The 24251-nt window shown below is 45.3% G+C and overlaps 1 protein-coding gene across 2 annotated transcripts in view; it reads left to right on the forward strand.

Moving 5' to 3' along the window:
- Dnai7 (dynein axonemal intermediate chain 7) overlaps positions 1-24251 on the forward strand; it is a 43734-nt gene that overhangs the window by 4014 nt on the left and 15469 nt on the right. For both annotated transcript variants that reach the window (XM_085687344.2, XM_048432644.3), the window contains exons 3-9: positions 3254-3335; positions 6072-6163; positions 8796-8897; positions 14846-14983; positions 17289-17435; positions 19844-19947; positions 20990-21386. In XM_085687344.2, the coding sequence (XP_085543470.2) occupies positions 3254-3335; positions 6072-6163; positions 8796-8897; positions 14846-14983; positions 17289-17435; positions 19844-19947; positions 20990-21386 (1062 nt within the window). The remainder of the gene's footprint in view (positions 1-3253; positions 3336-6071; positions 6164-8795; positions 8898-14845; positions 14984-17288; positions 17436-19843; positions 19948-20989; positions 21387-24251) is intronic.

Consider the following 24251-nt stretch of genomic DNA (forward strand, 5'->3'; position numbering starts at 1 on the left):
ATCCAGGATTAAGCCAAACAAATTAAGACTCTTTTCAGAAGTGTGACCAGAAGGTTGGGTGTGGTGGTACTCTCTTGTGATCCCAGTGCCCAGAGAACCACAGGTTCTAATCCAGCCTCAGCTATGCAATGAGACCTTGTCTCAAAAAAAAAAAAGGAAGGCATAATGGGGGCTAGAGGGACGAGCACTTGCTGCTCCTGCAGAGGCCTGAGTTTGGTTCCCAGCATCCACATGGTGGCTCTCAGTTCTGTAACTCTAGTTCCAGGGATCTGACACCCTCTTCTGACCTCTGGGAGCACCAGGCACACACAGGATGCTCATAGGCATATAATTTTTTAAAAAGTTAAATGTTAAAAAGTTAAAAGTTAAAAGTTAAATAGGAGCAGTACTATGTATCTTGGAAAGCTAGAAGAAATAATTTGGAATGTTTTGTTGATAAAGAAATAAATATTTGGGAAATCCCTCTAGAGAGAACACATGCAGACTTTTACATAGAGTTGTTCCTGAACAACAAATGTAGCAGCTGCCTAGATTGGATGTGGTAGCATGTAGGAGAAGATACACATAGGTTGCATGCACACACTGTTGCTTTATATGTGACCAGAGTGTGTGAACTTTGGGTTTTATGGAGTGCAGTAACTAACATTAAGAGGGACTGTCTACTCTCTGGGTTCTCAACACATGTGTTAGGATGTACCTCACATGTTTGAGTGCATGTAGAAATGCCAAGACACACATGTGGCTGTCAGAGGACAACATAAAGGAATCTGCTCTCTCCTTCTACCATGTGGGTCCCTGAGACTGAACTGAGGTCAGTCATCAGTCTTGGCAGCAAGTGCCTTTACCTTCTGAGCCATCTTGCTGGCTCATTCTTTTCTTTCAGCTCATGAGCTTTTTATAACCAGGCCATCTCTTCTGAGGTTCTGTATACACTAGGAAATGCTCTACCACTGAGCTGTATTCTCCAGCCCTTAGCACATTTTTTTTTTGTATCTGTAACATTTAGTGCTGTGCCTGGTCGATATGAAAATTGAGTCAATGTTTGTTGAAAGAACATGTGGAAGCCTGTTGAATCTACAAACACGTGGGCTCTTGATGACCCAGGATGAATGCTTATGTGACTATGTACTGAATATTTATACAATTAAAAATTTCTACGGGGAATTACTGCATGCTCTCTGTGTGTAGCAGTTACAAGGATGCACTACCATGCTCCTCTGCACCTCAGCAGCAGCTGCAGCCTCTGTGGAGTCTTCCAGAGCCTTCCAGCTCCCTGCCTGGTAGCTGCACGGCCCTTCTTATGTCATCTTCTGTAGAGAGGAGCTGCAGGCAGGCTTACTTTTCATCCTGCCTGGCTCCCACACGGCTAGCTTAGTCCCGGAAATAACAACACACAAATTGTATTCATTTAAACACTGCCTGGCCCATTATCTCTAGAGAGTTAGTTACTGACTAACTCTCACATCTTGATTAACCCATTTCTAATAATCTGTGTAGCACCACGAGGTGGTGGCTTACTGGGAAAGATTCAGCATGTCTGACCTGGTGGCTGACTCCATGGTGTCTGCCTCATAGCCCTCTTCCCAGCATTCTGTTCTGTTTACTCCGCCTACCTAATTTTCTGTCCTATCAGAGGGCCAAGGCAGTCTCTTTCTTAACCAATGAAAATAACACATAGACGGAAGGCCCACCTACATCAATCTTCCCCTGGATGTAAAGACTCTTTGACCACAAGCTGAAGTACTTGTAGGCTTGCTGTGTAGACATCTACACTAGCCCTGTATGACTAAAAGTAATCTCTGCTCCCTGCAGACTTGCACGGTCACTAAAAGCCTGCTAGTCGTAGAAATATCTTCTGCGTTTATAGCTGTGCAGTGTTTATAGGTGTGCAGTGTTTATAGGTGTGCAGTGTTTAAAGGTGTGCGGTGTTTATAGCTGTATAATGTTTATAGCTGTGCAGTGTTTATAGCTGTGCAGTGTTTATAGCTGTGCAGTGTTTATAGCTGTATGGTGGTGTTTATAGCTGTGCGGTGTTTATAGGTGTGCGGTGTTTATAGGTGTGCGGTGTTTATAGGTGTGCGGTGTTTATAGGTGTGCGGTGTTTATAGGTGTGCAGTGTTTATAGGTGTGCAGTGTTTATAGCTGTACAGTGTTTATAGCTGTGCAGTGTTTATAGCTGTGCAGTGTTTACAGCTGTACAGTGTTTATAGCTGTGCAGTGTTTATAGCTGTGCAGTGTTTATAGCTGTGTAGTGTTTACAGCTGTACGGTGTTTATAGCTGTGTAGTGTTTATAGCTGTGTAGTGTTTATAGGTGTGCAGTGTTTATAGGTATGCAGTGTTTATAGCTGTGCAGTGTTTATAGCTGTGCAGTGTTTATAGCTGTGCAGTGTTTATAGCTGTGCAGTGTTTATAGCTGTGCAGTGTTTATAGCTGTGTAGTGTTTATAGGTATGCAGTGTTTATAGGTGTGCAGTGTTTATAGCTGTGCGGTGTTTATAGCTGTGCGGTGTTTATAGCTGTGCGGTGTTTATAGCTGTGCGGTGTTTATAGCTGTGCGGTGTTTATAGCTGTGTAGTGTTTGTAGCTGTGTGGTGTTTATAACTGTGCGGTGTTTATAGCTGTGTAGTGTTTATAGCTGTGTGGTGTTTATAGCTGTGCAGTGTTTATAGATTGCAGTGTTTATAGATTGTAGTGTGTATAGCTGTGCAGTGTTTATAGCTGTGCAGTTTCAGACTCCCATCACGGGAGGTTTTCCTTGCCTCTATACATTGGAAGCTTATCAGTTGCTTCGATCGTACATTATTGTCAGTGTTGTCCCTGCTGTGGGATGCTTTATATGATTATTTTTCCTGTTTATTTTCAGACTAATCTGTGCAGTGACCAGAGTCTATGCTGGGCGCTAATTGGCTGTCTTACCTATTGAGCTAATGTACATGAAAAATTGGTTTCATAAAAATCAATAATTATTTTTATAATTGTGAATCGTTAAGATTTATTATTTAAATGTGTGTGTATGTGTGTGGGTCTGTGTGATTTTATATGCACCACACGTGCCCGAAAAGGCCAGAAGAGGGCATTGGATCCCCTGGAGCCGGAGGCACAGATAGCTACAAAGGGCCTGACATGGATGCGGGAAGAGCAGGAAGTGTGATTGCCATTGAGCGGCACCCCAGTAGCTGGTACTTACTGTTTGAAGGGTCGTGTTCTTAAGTGACATGTGCTATCAGTCTCTAATGTTGTGGTCTTTATTAAGACTGCCGGCAAGAAAAAGATCAGCAAAGCCGAGCGACTGCGGCTGCTGCAGGAGGAGGAAGAGAGACGCCTGAAGGAGGAAGGTATGCATGTGTGGCGAATGCTGCACCAGATCACCGTAGCCCAGAACCCTGGCCAGAGGTTGACGGCGACACAACCACTCAGCATTTTCAACAGGCTTTAATTTTAGAATGGAGTTCTATGTAGTGTGTACTCAGAAAGCTCTATCAGTGCACACTCAGATTGCACACAGCCAGATCCAAGCGTGCACGGGAGCCATGCTGCCAGAGTTCAGGACTCGGGAAAGTCCAGGCTCTGACAACCTGCTCATCTTTTGATGTTTTGCCCCACACAATATTTGACTTATTTAAATTAACAAAAAGTCATTGCTTCTCAGAGATTCATATCCAGCTGATCAGTCCATACCTTTGGCGATTTTGTCAAGGCTGTCATAAAGTTTTATAATTCACTAGTAAAGATAGGGACGTTGGTGCTAATTGTGTGGTAAGAATTCTGAACCTAATATTAAAGATGAGAAAGTACACACAAAAGTCTTGTAAACGAAGGGTTCTCTGTCCCGCCCTGTCCCGCAGTCACTTCTAAACAGCCACTCAGAGGCTTAATATTAATGACAAACTATTTGGCCTATAGTTCAGGCTTATTACTAACTAGCTTTTACATTTAAATCAACCCATTTCTTTTGATCTGTTTATTGCCACGTGGCCATGGCTTTTACCTGTCTGCTGGCATCTTGTTTCTTGGGCAACTGGTTTCTGTCTCCCTCCTCTCCTCTTCCTTCTTTCTGTATTCAGTTTGACTTTCCTAACTAGATATATTCTGCCTTGCTATAGACCAAAGTCTCTTTTATTATCAACCAATGAGAGCAACATATATTCACAGCGTATAGAAGGGTTATCCCACAGCACAGCCCAACTTTTTAAAATCCTGTTCTTTTTAATATTTATGTTATTTATCTTTTTTTCTTTGTATGTGTATGTTTGATGCACAAGGGAATTCAGGTGCCCACAGGGGCCAGAGTTGTCAGATTTCTCTGGAACTGGTACAGCAGTTACCAGTGAGCTGCATGATGTGGATGCTAAGAACCGAGCTTGGGTCTATGCCAGGACAGTGCGGGCTCTTAACTCCTGACCCAACTTCTTGGTGTTTAAAAACATCCATTAGCCAGTCAAACTGGCAATCCCATTCATTAAAATGAAACACTGATAAAAATGTTGGCTGATTAAATACTGTAGAGTGGTTTTTAAAGTCTGAGTGTTCCTGATGGTCAGGGATATTAAAATTCAGTATCTGCAGGTTTCTATTCAGGTGTTTAAACTATGCTGTTGACTTTGGTAGATAACAAAGCATATTCTTTTGTTTCCTAACTGATGTTTATAGAGTTGTCTGTTGGTTGAGGGCACTGGTACTTGGCCATGCATGTGGGAAGCTGAGGACAACGGTGGGAGTGCTTCCTTCCACATGGCATCTGGGAATCAAATTCGGGTCCGTAGGTGGCCTGGGAGCAAGTGCCTTTGCCATCTGAGCCATCTTGCCGACCTTTATCTGGCCTATTAAAATGACTAAAAAATATAATATCAGGATCTAAATCTTGGGCTTATCTCATATCCTTAAATGTGTATTTCAAATTTTGGTTTAGATATACTTACGTGTATGAGCATTTGCCTGCATGTATGTCTGTATACCACATGCATGCAGTGGCTGAGGAGGTCAGAAGAAGGTGTTGGATCCCCTGGAACTGGAGTTAGAGATGGTTGTGAGCTGCAGTGTGTGTTGGGAACTGAAGCCAGGTCTTCTGCAAGAGCAGCCAGTGCCCTAACCCCTGAGCAACCTTGCTAGTATTGATAGTTTGTGTTTTATTATAAGTAGTGAGAGCAAGAGCTCAAGGTAATAGCTTTCTGACAGTGTTGACATCAGTTACAATGATGGAGCTGCTACATGGCTTAAAATGTGATTTTTAAATCACAGTTTAAACTGTGATTTAAGTTTTATCTGTGTGTGTGTGTGTGTGTGTGTGTGTGCATACAGGTGCATGCATGCTAGCCAGTGTGCTTTTGGAGGTCAGAGGACAACTTGCAGTACTCAGTTCTCTCCTTCCACAGCGTGGATTTCAGGTGTTGAACTCGGGTTGGCTTGGCTGCAAGCACCTTTACCCAGTGAGCAATCTCACCACTATCAACTTCAAATTTTGTCTTTTAGATTTATTTTTATTTTATGTGCTTGAGTGTTTTGTTTGCACATATGTCTGTTTGCACATATGTCTGTGCACCATGTGAGTGATGTGCCCCTGGAGGCAAGAAGAGGGCACCAGATGTGCTGTAACTGGGGTTACCATTGTGGACCTCCTTGTTTGGGAAACTGAGTCACGTTCCCTTTTCTATGGATATTGATCTCTAATGGATAGTCATTATCGGCAGCCCGGGTTTCCAAGGCTGTTTCCTGTTTTCTTACAAAGATAAACATGTCTGACTTGGGGATTTCTTAATGGCTGGAAAGTGAACCATTTTCTCATTTCCACCACAGAGTAGAGGCTGTGACACCATAAAAGGTTACACTCATGTTGGAAATACTTGGAGGAGTCTCAAGAATCTAAAACATGCCAAGTGGTGGTGGCCTTTAATCCCAGCATTCACTTGATCTCTGTGAGTTCAAGGCCAGCCTGGTCTACCTAGTGAGTCCAGGACAGACTGAGTTGCGAAGTTACAGAGAAACCCTGTCTCAGAAAACAACAACAACAAAGAATCTCAAACTCTGTGCCTGAGTATCTGCAGTTAATTCTTGATTTCTTTTTGGCTCTTCAGAGGAGGCTAGACTGAAATTTGAAAAAGAAGAACAGGAAAGGCTGGAAGTACAGCGGATTGAGAAAGAGAAATGGTATCGACTGGAAAAGAAAGTAAGTACGAGTGACCCTGGCGGCCATGCTCATGCGCCCGAGTCTGTAGCAGCGTCCAGGGCAGCGATGCAGCGATCTGCAGCAATGCCCAGTCCAGCCGTGGGTGTGGGCCTCGCCTCATACACGTTTTCAGTTGGGGGCACAAAGGTCACTGATTTAACAAAACAAAACAAAACCAGGGTCTCTCTCGGACACTCTGACTGTCTGGAACTCTCTATGTAGACCAGGCAGGCCTCACACTCACAGAGATCCGTCCGCCTCTGCCTCTCAGGTGCTGGGCTTAGAGGTGCATGTCGCCGTGCCTGGCTGCATTGTTTGCATAGCATCTAGCTCAACGTAAGACACCTGGGTTCTCACGTTAATCTCAGCGTTCTGTTAGATGTTTCAGCGGAAGCCTGTGAAGAAAAACTCACCTGCCAGACAGATTACAGAATTGGGGGAAAGGATGCAACAGGGCCAGAGATGTGTCGGGTGGGAAGGCTCCTGCCTCGGAACCATGAAATGTAAGCTCAGCATGAACATCCAGTTGTCCTGGCTGTCTGGGGCTCCAGAGTGGAGGGGCAGAGACAGGTGGACCCTGGCAGCTCACGGCCAGCTAGCCTAGCCAAACTGATGAGCTGCAGTTTCTGTGAGAGCCCACCTTACAGCATAAGATGAGGAGTGATCAGGGAAGAGCATTTGATGCCAGTGTCTGCTGGTGCGCATGTGTGCGCATGCACACAGACACACACAAACACACACGCACATGCACACACACACACACACACACATGTGCACACACAGGCACGCACGCAAGCACGCATGTGCTCTCACGTGTGCTCACATCAGCAGAATGGGAAACCATCTTCCTGGGTTTTCAGATACTGTGGTGTTCTTGGACACTGCACCTCCATTGGTGGCTGCTGCCTTTGTCTCTTTGTGGCAGAGCTTGTGCTGTGTTGCTGAAGCTGGAATCAAACTTCAGTCTCAAGTGATTCTTCTGCTCTAGCTTCCTGAGCAGCTGGGACCAGAGAGGCACATGCCACCTTCCCAGCTCTGCTACTGACTTCTTGATGTGGAACCTGAAGTCACATTTGGGCACACACCCCCGTTAGTGGGCACACACCCCCGATAGTGGGCACACACACCCCATTAGTGGGCACACACCCTCGTTAGTGGGCACACACCCCCGTTAGTGGGCACACACGCTCGTTAGCGGGCACACACCCCCGTTACTGGGCACACACCCCCGTTAGTGGGCAAACACCCCCGTTAGTGGGCACACACCCCCGTTAGTGGGCACACACCCCCGTTAGTGGGCACACACCCCCGATAGTGGGCACACATACCCATTAGTGGGCACACACCCCCATTAGTGGGCACACACCCTCGTTAGTGGGCACACATGCTCGTTAGTGGGCACACACCCCCGTTACTGGGCATACACCCCCGTTAGTGGACACTCATGCCCATTAGTGGGCACACACCCCGTTAGAGGGCACACTCATGTTAGTGGGCACACAACCCTTTTAGTCGGCACTCACCCCGTTAGTGGGCACGCACCCTGTTCGTGAGCACACCCCCCTGTTAGTAGGCACACACCCTCATTAGTGGGCACTCACCCCCATTAGGGGGCACCCATCCTGTTAGTGAGCACATATCCCTGTTAGTGGGCACACCCCCGTTAGTGGGCACACACACCCGTTATCCACAACATTAATGGGAACACACCCCTGGCAATCAAGCCTTGCCCTTGCCTTCTAACGGAGTTGGTTTCCAAGCACTGCTGTATAACACTGGCTGTTTCTTAGAACATATTGGTTGCTTACTTCCAAATGTTGATGTGTCTTATTCTCCATTATCAAAATATCACATATGTGTTAGGTGTGGTGGCACATGCCCTGAATCCCCACACTCAGGTGGCAGAGGTAGCCTAGTTTTTATAGCGTGTTCCTGGCCAGCCAAGGCTACAGAGTGAGACCCTGTCTCAAAGAAAAAGACGCCGGGGTTAGTGTCGCTGCCAGTCAGTCAGAAGTTTTGAAAGATTTGCTGTTCTCCAAGTGTAGCTTTTTTTTGTCAACTCTTTGTTTGAATTCTGAACCTTGTCATTCTAAACAAATATTTGATTATATCCTTGACCTGTTGTGTTTAGTTCATATATTTCTGAGAGCGTATCTACCAAAACCCTCAATTATAGAGATTCTTTCTCAGGACACTGTTGCCTTTGGTGTGTAGAGTAGTTCTTAATGCTTCTTCCCAAGTCACACCAAGTGTAAACTGTCTGCTTCTTAGGGTGAGGATTTAGGAGAATCAATTGCTGCCCTCTGTCAGGATGGTCTTGTGTGCAGCAGCCACTCCCTCTCGCAGTTCCAACCCCTGAGCTAGTGCAGCTTGAGACCTTTACTTGATTCATGCTAAGACTGTACCGTGCACTGTAGGGGCAAGGAATAGCTCACAGGGATTGTTCTCAGATCCCAAAGGCCCCTCAAACATCTAAGATCCCACTTCAAAGCTACGGCTTCAGGCTGTCTCCATATTCACAGCTTTAGTCAAACTAACTGAGCTGTCCATTTGGGAACCATATATTCACCCACACGGGTTTTCAATGCTCCTTGTGCAATGCAAAGCTAACTGTAGCCCTCTTCTGCGGCAGGACCTTGAAAGGAGAAACGAAGAATTTGAAGAGCTTACTTTGCTAGAGGGTTGTTTTCCTGAAGCAGAGAAACTGAAGCGGGAAACCAGAGCGCTGGCCCAGGTGAGGCTGTTTGCTCTCTTGGGCTCATACTTCTGGGACCACGGGGGAACTGCAGTCTGGTACTCACTCACTTTTTTTTTTTCAAGACAGGATTTCTCTGTGTAACAGCTCTGGCTGTCCCAGAACTCACTTTGTAAACCAGGCTAGCTTCGAACTCACTGAGATTCACCTGCCTCTGCCTCCCGAGTGCTGTGATTAAAGGCATGTGCCACCATGCCCAGCCTGGTACTAATTTTCATCCTGGGAAGCTTTATTAAGAAGAAAATGTGTGTAACATGGGGGGCTGGCTTGTTGGGGTTTCTGTCCCTCCCAGTACCCCAACAGCCGGCAAGCAACAAAGAAAATCACACACAAGACTCCATAAACTGATTGGCTCATTAGGTCAGGCTTCTTGTTAACTCTTATAACTTATATTAACCCATTATTCTCATCTATGTTAGCCATAATGGCTCCGTACCTTTCTCTGCTGGGCAAGTTACATGCTGCCTCTTCGGTGGTCTGTACAGGAATGCCTGAGAGAGAGCTTCTGCTTCCAGAATACTCCCAGTCTCTTTGCTCCACCCCTACTTCCTGTCTGGCTTTCCCGCCTATACTGCCTGCCTGGCCAATCAGCGTTTTATTAAAATATGATTGACAGAATACAGATAATTCTCCCGCACCAAATGTGGGATGGTGAAATGGTTTAGTTGTTAAACGCTTGCACTGTCTTGGAGAGAACCAGTTTGGTTCCCAGCATCCATCATCAGTAGGCTGACAACCACCCCTTCCTCCAGCTCCAGGGGATCTGCAGGCACTGCACACACAGAAATAAATAAATAGAGATCTAAACACTTCTCATTTGACACATACATTGTTCAGGCAAAAGAAATTGATACAGTTGCAGAAAGCTAAGCTGTTTGCCACTAAAGGGACACTAGGAATGTTTGGTTCCTCTCATTGTCCACTTGTTGGGAACTCATGTGCGCTCATTGTACTGTGCGTCAATGTAGCCTACTTCACGACTGTTTGTTAACTGCAATGTGTGTGGAAAGTAATCAGACAGCTCTTTCAGCGTGGCTCCCAAGGATGTGCATATGTCACATCTGAATACATTGTTGCAGTTCCCAAAGTATCTCCAGCTACTCACTGTGACATCTTTGTGTCCCTCCCGGGTCAAGCCTCAGCCTTGACCGTTTGGTTGGTCTGCTCCAGGCTTATACAGGGAAGATGGCAAAGCCCGGGTCTGCATGTGTAACCAGCCTCAGCCTTAACTGTTTGGTTGGTCTGCACCAGGATTTGTGCCAGATTCTCTTCCCTGGCAAATGATTGTAACCAGACATGAAATCGGATACACAGACATGGAGCTAACACTTAGGACAGTGATCAGGGAGGTCAGTCAGGAAAGGCAAGGTGGGTGGAGGGATGAACAGACAGAGAGACAGATGGACAGATGGGTGAGTGGATGGATGGGGCAGAGAGACAGACAGGCAGATAGATGGATGAAGGAATACAGAGGAGATAGTTTGGAGGGCAGTGTTTGAACAGAAGATGATTTGAAGCAAGATAGGTATGGTGAGATTCATATTCTCCGTGTCTGTCTGTCTGTCTGTCCCTGCTCAAATTCATGATGTCCCTGCCTCAGTATTGCAAGTACTGCCATTCCACCAGCTTTGCTCCTATCTTAGTTCATTTGCAGAGGTTGCTCACAGCTGAGTCTCTCTGTCTTCAGAGAAACAAAGAATTCAGAAGCCTCATCTTGTGCTAACATATTGCAGTGTTTGGTGTCTTTTCTGAACTCCCTCAGTGATAGGCTGTGTTTAAAGACAATTCTAGCCAATGTTAATGAACTAAGTGACCATCAAACTGAGGTGGAACTTCCTGTTATATCTTTAGTAAACTGTCCAGGGGTGCTCTGTGCAGTGCAGTGGGTGCTGACGACTGTCCAGGGTGAGCTGTGCAGTGGGTGCTTGAGACTTTCCAGGGTGTGCTGTGCAGTGCAGTGGGTGCTGACGACTGTCCAGGGTGTGCTGTGCAGTGAAGTGGGTGCTGGGGATTTACAAACACCATGCTCCTCGTGCTGATCTTGTGTATCTGAGAAGGCCGGTCTGACAGAGAAAGAGGGACCTGAGCAGTAGGAAGCATTGCGTTCTCTTTACTGACGGAAGGTAGGGGAAGCTGTTCTGAAGAGGAGTGTTGGCCTCTGTTTGCACTGGCCAAGTGAGTCTTTTCTCCTGGTTACAGTCACTGAGAAACAGTGACCAGCGACTGGGCAGAAAACAGGCAGGTACTGCACCATCTCTGTGTAGAAGGCTCTAGTAGGTTCAGGGGCAGAGAACAATGTCCTGAGTGCCATGAAGAAGCAAATGTGGCACACAGTGGCATAGGTGGAGAAACGAGAGAACAGTGGTACTGCCAGGAACTGTGAAGGAAAGGCTCTTCCCCGCTCGTTCTCACAGATAACCAACAGGCCGACGGGGCACCTCGTGGTTAGCACTGGAGCCGGGCTCATGGTTTGATGGATACCAGTAAACTGCTGGTAAGCACCTTGGCTCTGTGTGGAACAGGAAAGACAGCCACTGTGTCTGCTGGACTCTGGACATGGGAGGGACCATGCTGTGGTGAGAAATGTGTTTCCAGAGATCCTGAGGCTGCTGATGCACACATGATGGAAGAAAGCTAGCAAGTCACTGTTTCGTGCATTTTATGAGAAATTAAGATTGCACCAAAAGGCAGAGAGAGAATATCTAAATTAACAAAATCAGAAATGAAAAGGGGGACATAACAACAGACATGGAGGAAATACAGAGGATCATCCGGTCATATTTTGAAAACCTCTATTCCACAAAATTGGAAAACTTAAAGGAAATGGACAACTTTCTGGATAAATATCACTTACCAAAATTAAATCAAAACCAGATAAGCAAATTAATCAGACCTATAGCTGCTGAAGAAATAGAAACAGTCATCAAAAGTCTCCCAACACCCCCCCAATAAAAGCCCAGGACCAGATGGTTTCAGCTCAGAATTCTACAAGATTTTTAAAGAAGAAATAATACCAATACTCCTCCAATTGTTCCACACAATAGAAACAGAAGGAACATTGCCGAACTCTTTTTATGAGGCTACAATTACCCTGACACCCAAACCACAGAAAGACATTACTTAGAAAGAGAATTACAGACCAATCTCACTCATGAACATTGATGCAAAAATACTAAATAAAATACTGGCAAATCAAATCCAAGAACACATCAGAACCATCATCCACTATGACCAAGTTGGTTTCATCCCTCAGATGCAGGGATGGTTCAACATATGAAAATCTGTCAACGTCACCATATAAACAAACTGAAAAACAAAACCACATGATCATCTCATTAGATGCTGAAAAAAACTTTTGACAAAATGCAACATCCCTTCATGATAAAGATCTTAGAGAGAGCAGGGACACAAGGAACATACCTAAACATAATTAAGGCAGTATACAGCAAGCCAACAGCCAAGATCAAACTAAATGGAGAGAAACTTCCAGTGATCCCACTGAAATCAGGAACAAGACAAAGTTGTCCACTCTCTCCATATCTATTCAATATAGTTTTTGAGGTCCTAGCTAGAGCAATAAGACACCAAAAGTAGATCAAGGAGATACAAATCAGAAAAGAAGAAGTCAAACTCTATTTGCTGATGATATGATAGTTTACATAAGTGACCCCCAAAATTCTACCAATGAACTTCTACTACTCATAAACACTTTCAGCAATATAGCAGGATACAAGATTAACTCAAAAATTCAGTAGCCCTCCTGTACACAGATGATAAATGGGCTGAGAAAGAAATCAGAGAAACATCACCCTTCACAATAGCCACAAATAGCGTAAAATATGTTTAAGTAACTCTAACCAAACAAGTGGAAGAGTTGTATGTTGTAAAAGGAGCGGAGGGCTGCTTCCCGCCACCCAGCTTCCCGCTAGCTTTACCCAAAATAATTACATGGAAACTGTATTCATTTAAACACTGCCTGGCCCATTAGTTCTAGCCTCTTATTGGCTAATTCTCAAATATTGATTCACCCATTTCTAATAATCTGTATCGCCACTTGACTGTGGTTTACCGGCATGAGTCTAACCAGCGTCTGTCTCAGAGAGAAGAGCCATGGCGTCTGCCTGACTCTACTTCTTTCTCCCAGCCTTCTGTTCAGTCTACTCCACCTATCTAAGCTGCTGTCCTATCAAAAGGCCAAGGCAGTCTCTTTATTTAACCAATGAAAGTAACACATAGAAAGAAGACCCTCCTACACCACTTATATGGTAAGAACTTTAAATCTTTGAAGAAAGAAATTGAAGAAGACACCAGAAAATGGAAAGATATCCCATGCTCTTAGGTAGGTAGAATTAACATAGTAAAAGTGGCAATCTTATCAAAAGCAATCTACAGATTCAACACAATGCCCATCAAAATCTCAGCAAAATTCTTCACAGACCTCAAAAGAACAATACTCCATATGGAAAAGCAAAAAACCCAGGATAGCAAAAACAATCCTGTACAATAAAAGAATTTCTGGAGGCATCACAATCTCTGACTTCAAACTCTACTACAGAGCTACAATACTGAAATCAGCCTGGTGTTGCCATAAGAACAGACAGGAGGACCAATGGAACTGAATAGAAGACTTGGATATTAATCCACACACTTTTGTACACCTGATTTTTGACAAAGAAGAAAAAATTTAAAATGGAGAAGAGAAAGCATATTTAACAAGTGGTTCTGATATAACTGGATATCAACATGTAGAAGAATGAAAATAGACCCATATCTACAACCATGCACAAAACTCAAGTCCAAATGAATCAAAGATCTCAACACAATCAATCTCATAGAAGAGAAAGTGGGAAGCACACTTGAACACATTGGCACAGGAGACCACTTCCTAAATATAACCCTAGCAGCACAGACACTGAGAGAAACAATTAATAAATGGGACCTCCTGAAACTGAAAAGCTTTTGTAAAGCAAAGGAAATGGTCAACAAGACAAAACGACAGCCTACAGAATGGGAGAAGATCTTCACTAACCCCACATCAGACAGAGATCTGATCTCCAAAATATACAAGAAACTCAAGAAGTTATTCAGCAAAAGATCACATAATCCAATAAAAAAAAAATGAAGTACAGTCCTAAACAGAGAACTCTCAACAGAGGAATCTAAAATGGCTGAAAGACACTTAGGGAAATGTTCACCATCTTTAGTCATCAGAAAAATGCAACGGAATCTTATGGACTGGATGTGTTACACTCTTTAATCGCAGCTTCATAGGGAAATGCGTGAGGTCGAGACCAGTCTGGTCTATGTGGGGAGTCCATGCCATACAGGGCTACAGAGTGAGACTCCATCTCAAAACAGGAAGTGTGTTTGTGTGAAGCGAAGGGAGGATCTGGTTATTTTAGGTGGTTTCTTTGATTGGTTGTATATTTCATATCAAGTTAGTGGATAACATCATCCATAGATTTTGTATAAATTGCTTGGTTATTAGATTGTGGCTTCAGACTTCCAAAAAGGCAGTTAGGGGCTAGTGGGATGTTCAATGGATAAACATGCACACCACCAAGCCTGACGACCTAAGTTCATTCTCTAGGGCCCACGTGGAGGAAGGAGCTAACTGGTGCCTGCATGTTGTCCTCTGTCCTCCGCATGCACACAGTGGTGTAGACATGTTCCCTTCCCCCAATAAAAACCATGTTTTTGTTTGTCTTGTGTTTTTGAGACAGGGTCTGTCTGTGTAGTTCTTTCTACCCTGGAACTAGCTCTGTAGACCTAGCTGGCCTCGAACTCATAGAGATCTGCCTGCTTCTTAGTGCTGGGATTAAAGGCGTATGGTACCACCCACCCAGCTAAAACCACAGCTTTTAAAAGTTGATTTCCTCTTTGGTTGTATCTTCATGAGTGTGACCCTCACACGTTTTTATCCCCAGTGGAAGCACTACCTCCAGTGTGATGGGAGCCCTGACCCTTCAAATGCTCAGGAAATGAACACTTTCATTAGCTTGTGGGGAGAGGAGACAAACGAGACCTTCAAGCAAGTGATTGAGAAAAGCAAACTGGTGCTGTCTGTAAGTACTCCAGGCTGCCCAACTCTAGAGGAAACGCCGGAGTGCAGTGGAGACCTTACATTCCTACCCAACGTTTGTTGCTGTGGTTTGGGTTTTAAGTGCTCCCCAAAGGCCTGTGGTATTCTCTGCTGAGTTTCCAGGATTTTTAGGAGTGGGTTCTAGTGGAAGGAAATGAGTTCATTCATTAGACTGTGTTCTTGAAGGGATGGTGGGATCCTCCTAAGCTAGGCACTCCTCTGCCCCACCCCCACCATTACCTTTTTAATGCTGGGTTAATGGCTCTCCCTTGTGATAGTTTGTCCTTGTCATTGTGCCTTGCTGAGATTTACCTTCTTAGTGAAGATAGAAGTGATTAACAGTTTCCTAACTTCTGTGACCACAGATAAGACACATAGACTCATCTAAAGAAAACATTGGGAGAGAATTAATGACTTTAAATATTTTGTTTCATTAAAAGAAAAAAAACAGGTGAGATCCTTTAGGCCATAGGAAAACTCTGGAAGCCATTGGAATCCCAGAAAGACACTGTCTATCTATGAATCCCTAGTGGTTCACATTCCCTTAGAGCCATCACAACCTAAAACCATGTTGGGAATGGGTGGACTGGTGTGGTTGGGAGTCTCAGACTATGAATGACAGGAGAAATGCACTCTGCAGAAGGTCAGAAAATATGTTTGGATCTCTTTTAGCTTATACATATACATTGAAACTCCTTAATTACAGACAAAAATGAGCATACAGAGCATGAAGGATGGAAAGACAGAAGAGCAGCCGACCAGTGAAGGCAGGGCAGGCTGGAACCTGGGTAGGGCTGTCTGAAGCCGGTCCAGAGTAGGAGGAAGATGGCAGTTAAAGAAGCAATGTTGACAGTCACACAGAACTGGAAGATAGAAATCCTCTAATTCATGGAGCCTGGCAAAGTCTAAGAAATGATATAGACTTAGAACATTTCTGACACCCCACACACCTAATGTGTATGAAAACCCCCTCACACACATTAGATGTATATGGAGCACACACACACACACACACACACACACACACACACACACACCAATTTTTTACCTTTTGACACCAACTGGGTGTCTGCAGTTTAATGCTGACACTAATTACCCAGAGTTGGTATAGTCCCTGTGTATTAAGGATTTAATTCACTAGCCTGTGCATGCCTTCCAGCCATCCCCAAGATTACCTCTACTTCTGAACAACCAACTCTAAGTAGGGCTCCCCTAACTCCCTTGGATGACACACTCTATTATAATGGTTCACCAACACAGGGAACTGGTGCTTGGATCCAGCACTGTAACATGAAGGGGACTGCTTGTTGGGGTTTTTGTCCCCCCTGGTATCCCACAGCTGGCAAGCCCCGAAGAAAATCACACAGAGATCTCCATAAGTTACAAACTGATTGGCCCATTAGCTCAGGCTTTATATTAGCTCTTATAACTCATATTTTAACCCATTATTTTTTATCTATGTTAGCCACATGGATCGGTACCTTTCAAAGCAGGGAAGATCACATGTTGCCTATTTGGAGTCTAGGCAGGAGTGGGGGGAATGGGCTTCCTTCTTCCCAGAATACTCCTGTTCTCCTCATTCCACCTCTACTTCCTGTCTGGTTGACCCACCTATACTTCCTGCCTGGCCAATCAGTATTTATTTAAAATATGATTGACAGAATACAGACAATTCTCCCACACCACAGCACAGACAGCCAGATGAAGAAATGCACAGGGTACAATATGCAGGGAATGTTGAAATGACTTCCTGAGTTCTCCGGATGTCTGCATGTTTAGCAGCCTGATGTGTTCACCAACCAGAAGGTTCTCTGAACCCTACTTTTAAAGGGGGTTAAGGAAGCATGGTGGTGTTGATAGGGTGAGATCATCCCTCAAGGCCAAGGAGCACAGTGAGCACTTCCACCACAAGTATCGTCCTGTGTCCTGAGAGTCACTGCACGGGTACACACTCAAATGCAGCTGAAGTTGGATCATTATTAAAAACAAAACCAGTTTCTTTTACCCCAGCCCTGAGGAAAATCCATAGTCTTGTTCAGTAACAACAGAAGATAGATTGAGATGCTAGCATTTGGTCTTGGGTGTGAGGAACAGCATTCCTCAGATCTGGGTACTGAGACTGTTGTGCCCACAGGGTTGGAAGCATACACAGGAATTCTCTGGAAGAAATGTTTTCTTTTTCTGTGATCCTAAATTAAAATACAGAAGATGGGAAAGAATTTCTCTTCTTGATCTGAAAGTGATGGGCCATTTTTCAGGTGAATGATAATATATTCTTTATATTTCAGTTGATCGAGAAGCTGAAGTTATTTTTACTGGAGACGCCATCCTGTGACCTAGGAGATAGGACTGTTGCACAGCATCAAGAGTCGATTCTGCGGCTGCAGGAGCTCCTCAGTCTGAAGGTGGACATGGCCACAGAGCTGCTTCTCCGAGTACGGGTAGTATTTCTCTTATGGCACTAACTTTAGCAGGCTGTGGTATCCTACTGTGCGCCATGGTCTGTTAATGTTCCTAAAAATGTTAAAATACACTCAGGGACAATCAATGAAACGGAAGACCCATGCTTATGTGATTTACCCGCGATTAGTCATTTGTTTCCCAAGGAGACAAGACATTATCAACCAAAAGCTCATTTTCCTTATATTTGCCAAAGTTGACTGGATTCATTAAGAAAAATCTTCACAAAGTAGTAAGCAGTATCTACTATAGGTAAACCAGTTGATATAGACTACAGCAAGTAATACCCTAATTTCATAAATAATATAGAAACATATAATTAAAAGAACAGTACCATGAGGTTCCCCTTATGTACTCTATGTAAACTATGAATTTTCAGCTTTATTTAGCTAATTTATGGATAAAAATAAAAATATAAATGTTTCGTAACATTTTCTTTGTCCCCCCCCCGTTTTCCCCTTGCACCCTTCAGAAGTGTGTGTTATACATTTCTTCCCCAAATATCTTAGTAGCAATGATAAGTGAGTGTAAACTAGTATACTTCATAAAGCTTCATAGTTCTGATATCTGGCCCTTAGTCTAAAGTTCCAATGAATGTTTTATAAGTTTTAATTCTGTTGCATTTTTTGAAGAATCGTCAGAACACAGTCTATAGGCACACACTGCACAATCGTCAGAACACAGTCTGTGGGTGTACACTGCACAGTCATCAGAACACAGTCTGCAGGTGTACACTGCACAGTCATCAGAACACAGTCTGCGGTCACACACTATACAGTCATCAGAACACAGTCTGCAGGTGTACACTGCACAGTCATCAGAACACAGTCTGCGGTCACACACTATACAGTCATCAGAACACAGTCTGCAGGTGTACACTGCACAGTCATCAGAACACAGTCTGTGGGCGTACACTGCACAATCGTCAGAACACAGTCTGTGGGCGTACACTGCACAATTGTCAGAACACAGTCTGCAGGTGTACACTGCACAGTCATCGGAACACAGTCTATGGGCGTACATTGCTTTCAGCCATTTTGTCTTCTGGTTCTTTTGGTTTAGAAGAATCAGTCAGAGGGTCAGCCTTGTTGGGATGTGGTCTAAGTTTAAACAGTCCTTCAGAGAGAGCTGTGCAGAGGTGTACTATTTGTATTTTAATAAATAAATCAACCTGAAAACCAGAAAAGCAAAGCAGCCAAGCCACTAGAGAAGTCTTCCCTCTACCGAGGCTGGGTGACTGCAGACTAAGCAGACAACCTCTCTCCCCCCTCTTATTTCATATTCCCTCTGGTGCTGGGATTAAGGGCGTGTGACTCCCTAGTATGGGATTAAAGGTGCAGGCCACCACCATCTGGATTTATTTCTCCATTGATCTTGGGTAGCCCAGGGTGGCCTTGAACTCACAGAGATCGATCTGACTCTGTCTCCCAAGTGCTGGGACTAAAGGTGTGGAGCACCACTGCCTGACCTCTCGTGGCTTTAGCTTTGTCTCTGGTCTTCAGGCAAGCTTTGTTTATTAAAACACAAATGAAAGGCCACTACAGAGTTGAACTTACCCTGTAGCGTGCATGTCACATTCCTGATCCACTGTGTGTTGCAAGACAGATGACGGGAGGGATGGTGTAGGGTTGTTGGTGCCTGTGATGTTTATTCTGTAAGGGAAAGCAGACATGACATCTCTTCATCTTATTTTATACACTGTACCATCACATTTGCAGAGGAGATGCTGGTAAAAGTCAGATGTTAGTGCATCAGAGGGAACCAGGGAAACTGGTGATACAGGGCAGTGGTGGAGAGAGCATTGCTGGCACGCTCAGCACCACACGGCGTGAAAAGAAATACCAGGACACGAAGAAGGGAGAATGCCTGACTCCAGTCTGGCTGCGTTATCTTACTGCACCTGATCTTTTACTGTCTTATGTGTATGCGTGCATTTGCACACACATGTGCCTGTTCATATGGAGCCCCAAGGTTGACAGCAGGATCATGCTTGCCTGCTCTCCACCTTGTATGCCGAGGCAGGAACTCTCAACTGAACCCAGACCTCGCAATAGAGCTAGTCTAGTTAGCCAACTTCCTCTAGGAATTCCTATCTCTGTCTTTCCTGGATGACATTATGGAAGCCGCCAGGCATCAGCAGAAGTCCTGGGGACCCCAACTTTAGTCCTCACACACAGCAGTCTCTTTAACCACTGAGCCATCCCCTTGACCTCTGAAGTTTTTTGTTTGTTTGTTTTTTCAGAAAAATTCTTTGCCGTTTTGATTTAAACTTACTTTTATCCAGATTATTCTTGTAGTAATACAAGGAACCCAATATACCAGTGACCATGTGACTGTGCTGCACTGTGTGACTTTGAGGGGCTCGTTTGTTTCTCTCTTACAGGAAGCTAGCACTTTAGCGGATCTGGACAGTGGGAACATGGAAAAAAAGATCCAAGACGAGAATGTCACCCTGTACGTGTGGGCAAACCTAAAGAAGAATCCCAGGTACTCCCCACCCACTCCCCACAGGCACGGCGTTTGGTAGGGTGGCTTAAAGTTCAACATCGATTGCTATAGGAGTCATCCCCGTGTCTAGTACAGATATGTTACAGTGAATGCCATGTCTCCACATGCTGGTCACATGTATAAAAAAACTTTCGTGTGTATAAAAATAAATAAACTATTTTAAGAAGTGAGGAACCCCCTTTCCACCTTCACCCCCTGCCAAAACTGGCCTGGAACTGGTGGTCCTGCTGCCTCAGCGTCCCCGGTGCTGGGTCGCAGGTGTGTGACATCAGGCCTGGCTCTGAGTTTTATTTTTGATGTTTTATAAAAGGAGTGAACAAAAATATTTCCCAAGTTGTATTTTCTACAAAATGTTGTGGTTTCTGTCAACTTCAAGGCAACATGTCAGTGTAGAATGCCACACAGAGACTCATGAAGGACACTCAATCTGTAGAAGAGGCGAAGGCGGCAGGCTTTCCTGCGTAAGAAAGCAATAGTGGGGACAGGAAGGCTTGGCTTTATTCTGATAATGACAGGAGAGGATTGCCAGGATTACTTCAATGCCAGACTGACTGAAAGCCCAATATCAAAAGTGTGGCAGGCACTGAGAGAAGTCTGGAGTGGGGTGAATTTTAGAATCATTGGTGAAAAACAACATTTTCAGTGTCATAGATTCTTCTGAGCATAAAGTGTGTTTGCACATGTGGAAGGGTCACATGGAGCCTCTTAAGAGCTCATCCAGGGAGGCCTCTTCCTCCTCCTCACCAGGAGAACCAGAGCACAAGTTGATACCCTGGAAGGGCAAGCGTAAGTGAGACCATAGATGGTCAGAGCTGGGGTAGAGCACTGGGAGGAGCTAGAGAGACGAGTGCTGCTGGCACCCAAGGCAGTGCTCTGAGGAACGCTGGGTCCCGGTGCTCCAGGTAAATCAAGTATGCCCGGGACACAAAAGAAGGGGCATTGACAGAGCTGCATAGCGTGCTCGGAGACCCTGGCCTTCTCCGGCTCATCCTTGTCATCTCCTTCCATTCATTACTGGCAGGTATCGAAGTGTGAAATTCTCTGAAACACAAATTGGATTTGAAATCCCAAAGATACTAGCTACAAGTAACATCGCCCTTCGGCTGCTACACACACGCTATGATCACATCACTCCCCTGTTCCCCACCACCGTCCCTGAGGAAGAACGCGCCCCCATCGTAGAGGAGGAGTTCAGAAAAGAAAAGAACACAGAGAAGGCCCTCAGCACAGAGAAGGCCCTCAGCACAGAGAGGGCTGTCAGTGCAGAGAGGGCCGTTAGTGCGGAGAGGGCCAGCAGCGCCGAGAAGGAAGCCACCAGCCAAGATGAGGAGCCAGAGTTGAAGCAAGACAGAGAGTTCAGCTTAGTCCCAGAGGAGGAGACCAAATCTGAAGCACTGGAGGACAATGAAGTACAGAGGGTAGGGCATTGTCTGTCTGTCTGTCTGTCTGTCTGTCTGTCTGTCTGTCTGTCTGTCTGAGGTGTCCTCCAACTTACAGCTGTCCTCCTGCCTCCGCCTCTCAAGTGCTGCGATTGCAGGCATGAGACACTTAACTTGGGCTGATGTGCTCTCAACAGATTCTGTGTGTTGTTTCCCTGTGCAGTAAGCATTTACGGTCCCTGGAGGCATTCTCAAGATTTTTCCTGAGCAAATAGAGCTATTCAGAAGCCCCTTTCTCGCCCGCCCTGGTTTCCAGTGTGTTTTTCTCCCCTCCGCTCACTGTCAGTGCTTGGAGGAGCAGCTGCTTCAGCCTCCCGTTCTGTATTGTCATGTCCCATCAGCTGCTGCAAAGCCATGAGACCCGGGGCGGGGTGCTTGGACATGTCCCACCTTACAACAAATGCTTGCGCACCCTGGAGGAGTTCCCGTTTTCTGCCATTTCCCCAGCATTTGGCTTTCTAAGACTTGTTTTTGAAACATGGTCTCACTATGTGTCCGTGGTTGTCTTGGAGCTCACTGTGTAGACCAGCCCGGCCTAACACTCACAGAGATCTGCCTGTCTCTGCAGCTTGAGTGCTGGAGTAAAGGCGCGTGCATCAACCAGGGGATTGATGCCCTTGAGGTCCAGTACCTCTAGAGGGCCTGTCCTCTCCTCTGTGTTATTTGCGCAATTGAATGGCTACAGGCCTAGGACCGGGGGGGGGGGGGGGGAGAAGGCTCAGCAGGTATAGTGATATTTTATTTGTATTTTAATAAATAAGGCTTGCCTGAAGTACAGAGCTGAGCCACTAGAGGCCAAGGAGCAGAACTCGGTCCCAGGACTCAAAGCCACCCTGGGCTACAGAGATTGACTCTGTCTAAGCAGAGAACTAGGACTCCCACACCGGTGCTCCCAGCACTTGGGAGTCACACGCCTTTTATCCTAGCACTGGGGAGCCGGGAGAGGAATGTAAGGCAGAGGGAGATGAGCTCATTGCAGTCTGAGGTTCGGTGGAGCACTGCAGTCTGCAGTCACTCTGAGGACAGGGTGGCCCCTTTGATGTCTGAGCCTTGGGAGAGGAAGCTTGACTGCTTTGCTTTTCTGATCTTCACCTTGAACCCCAATGTCTGTCTCTGGTTTTTATTATTCGTACCACAAGCAGAGAAGGTGTTTGCTATGAAGTCATAGTGGCCTGACTTCAAATCGCAGCACCCGTGAAAACCTCAGAGTGTGGTCTCACATACACGTGTGACCCCAACACTGTGGAAGAACAGAGACAGGGCTCACAGGGCTTGCCGGCCACCATCCCAGGGCAGTGAGAGAGACTGTCTCTAGAGGATAAGGCAGAGATCGATAGATAAGAGAGCCAGTGTCTCCCTCTGCCCTGAGTACATGTGCCACACATACACACACATGCACACACAGTCAGTGTCCCCATGCACACACGTACACACACACATACACACATAGCCAGTGTCCCCCTCTGCCCTGACTACCTGTGCCACACACACACACACACATGCACACACAGCCAGTGTCCCCCTCTGCCCTGAGTACCTGTGCATACACACACATACACATACATGCACACGCTATTAAAAATAACCATGCTCCTGCTGTTGACTTGTGGTCATTTTCCAATTGTCGAGATTTTTACACATTTTCTGTCAGAACAACTTTGGACTTGAACAGTTTTTTTTTTTCTCTGCTCAAACCTTCTTTTGTTGCTACAGCCCACTAGAATTTTGGGGGACCCCCAAACCTCAGCATGAGTACTTAAGACAAGCAGTGTACTGATTTGAAAGGTTTATTTTCTTTAAGTATGGGAAGTGTTAAGGAATAAACAGTGTGTGCATTTAAAATACAAGTGTGAATTGACCCTGCAGGGTAAAGGCACCTGCAGACCTAAGTTCATCCCTACGTCGTTCATGGGGGAAGGAGAACACAGAATACTGAAAGTTGACCTCTGACCTCCACACGTGTGCCATGGCATGACACATGTGCACACACACACAAACACACATCTGTACTATTTGTACACAAATAAATAGAATTTTAAAATGTTGAATTATTTGATGTTCTAAGAGCATGTTGAAACATCCTGTTTGAAATACAACAGTTGTTTCGAGAAGTTTGAAGACTAGAATCTAAAGCAATAGAGAAAGTAGGTGTGAGTTGACTTAGTGCAGATAATTGTGTTTTGTGTGTGAGAGTGACAGGAACATTTGAAAGACCTGAAGGGAAGAGAATCAGAAAACTGGGCAGGGCTGCTGCAGAAGTGAGAAATACTGATGTCCTCCATCTTTACGAGTCTGTCAGTTATGGGGGGGGGGGGCGGTGGACAGTTGCGAGGTCACAACCAGTGAGTCTATACAGGAAGACTGTCTGAAAAACAAACTGACAGAAAAATTTCTTTAAGAAATGATTTTTTGTTTGGTTTCGTTTTAGCTCTATGGGTGGTTGCTTTCTTGGGGTTCAGATCTTCTGGTCCTTTCTCCTTTCCAGGCGAGTGAAGATTGTGTCTGGCTTCCCTGCAGCTCGGGCGTGGCGGCCTGTCAGACAGGAAGCAGTGTGTCTGTGGGCAGGAGGGCTTCCGAAATTCTCTCTGAACCCAGCATCATTTCAATGTAAATGAAAATTTAAAATAAAAGGGCATGAGGCTGACTTACAGAGTGGCAGTAGCTGCTGCTGTGACGTCACAAAAACAAAGAGCGCACGAGAGGGCTTTATGAGTGTCTCCAGGCAGCGGGTCTCACCCTTCCTAGCACTGAGACCCTCAGTACAGCTCCTCATGCTGTGGTGACCCCACCATAAAATTACTTCTGCTGCTCACAGCTGTGGTTCTGCTGCTGTTGTGAATCACA

Source organism: Myodes glareolus, chromosome 3 (genome assembly GCF_982192425.1).
Source record: "Myodes glareolus chromosome 3, mMyoGla1.1, whole genome shotgun sequence".
In the NCBI taxonomy this organism is placed as follows: Eukaryota; Metazoa; Chordata; class Mammalia; order Rodentia; family Cricetidae; genus Myodes; species Myodes glareolus.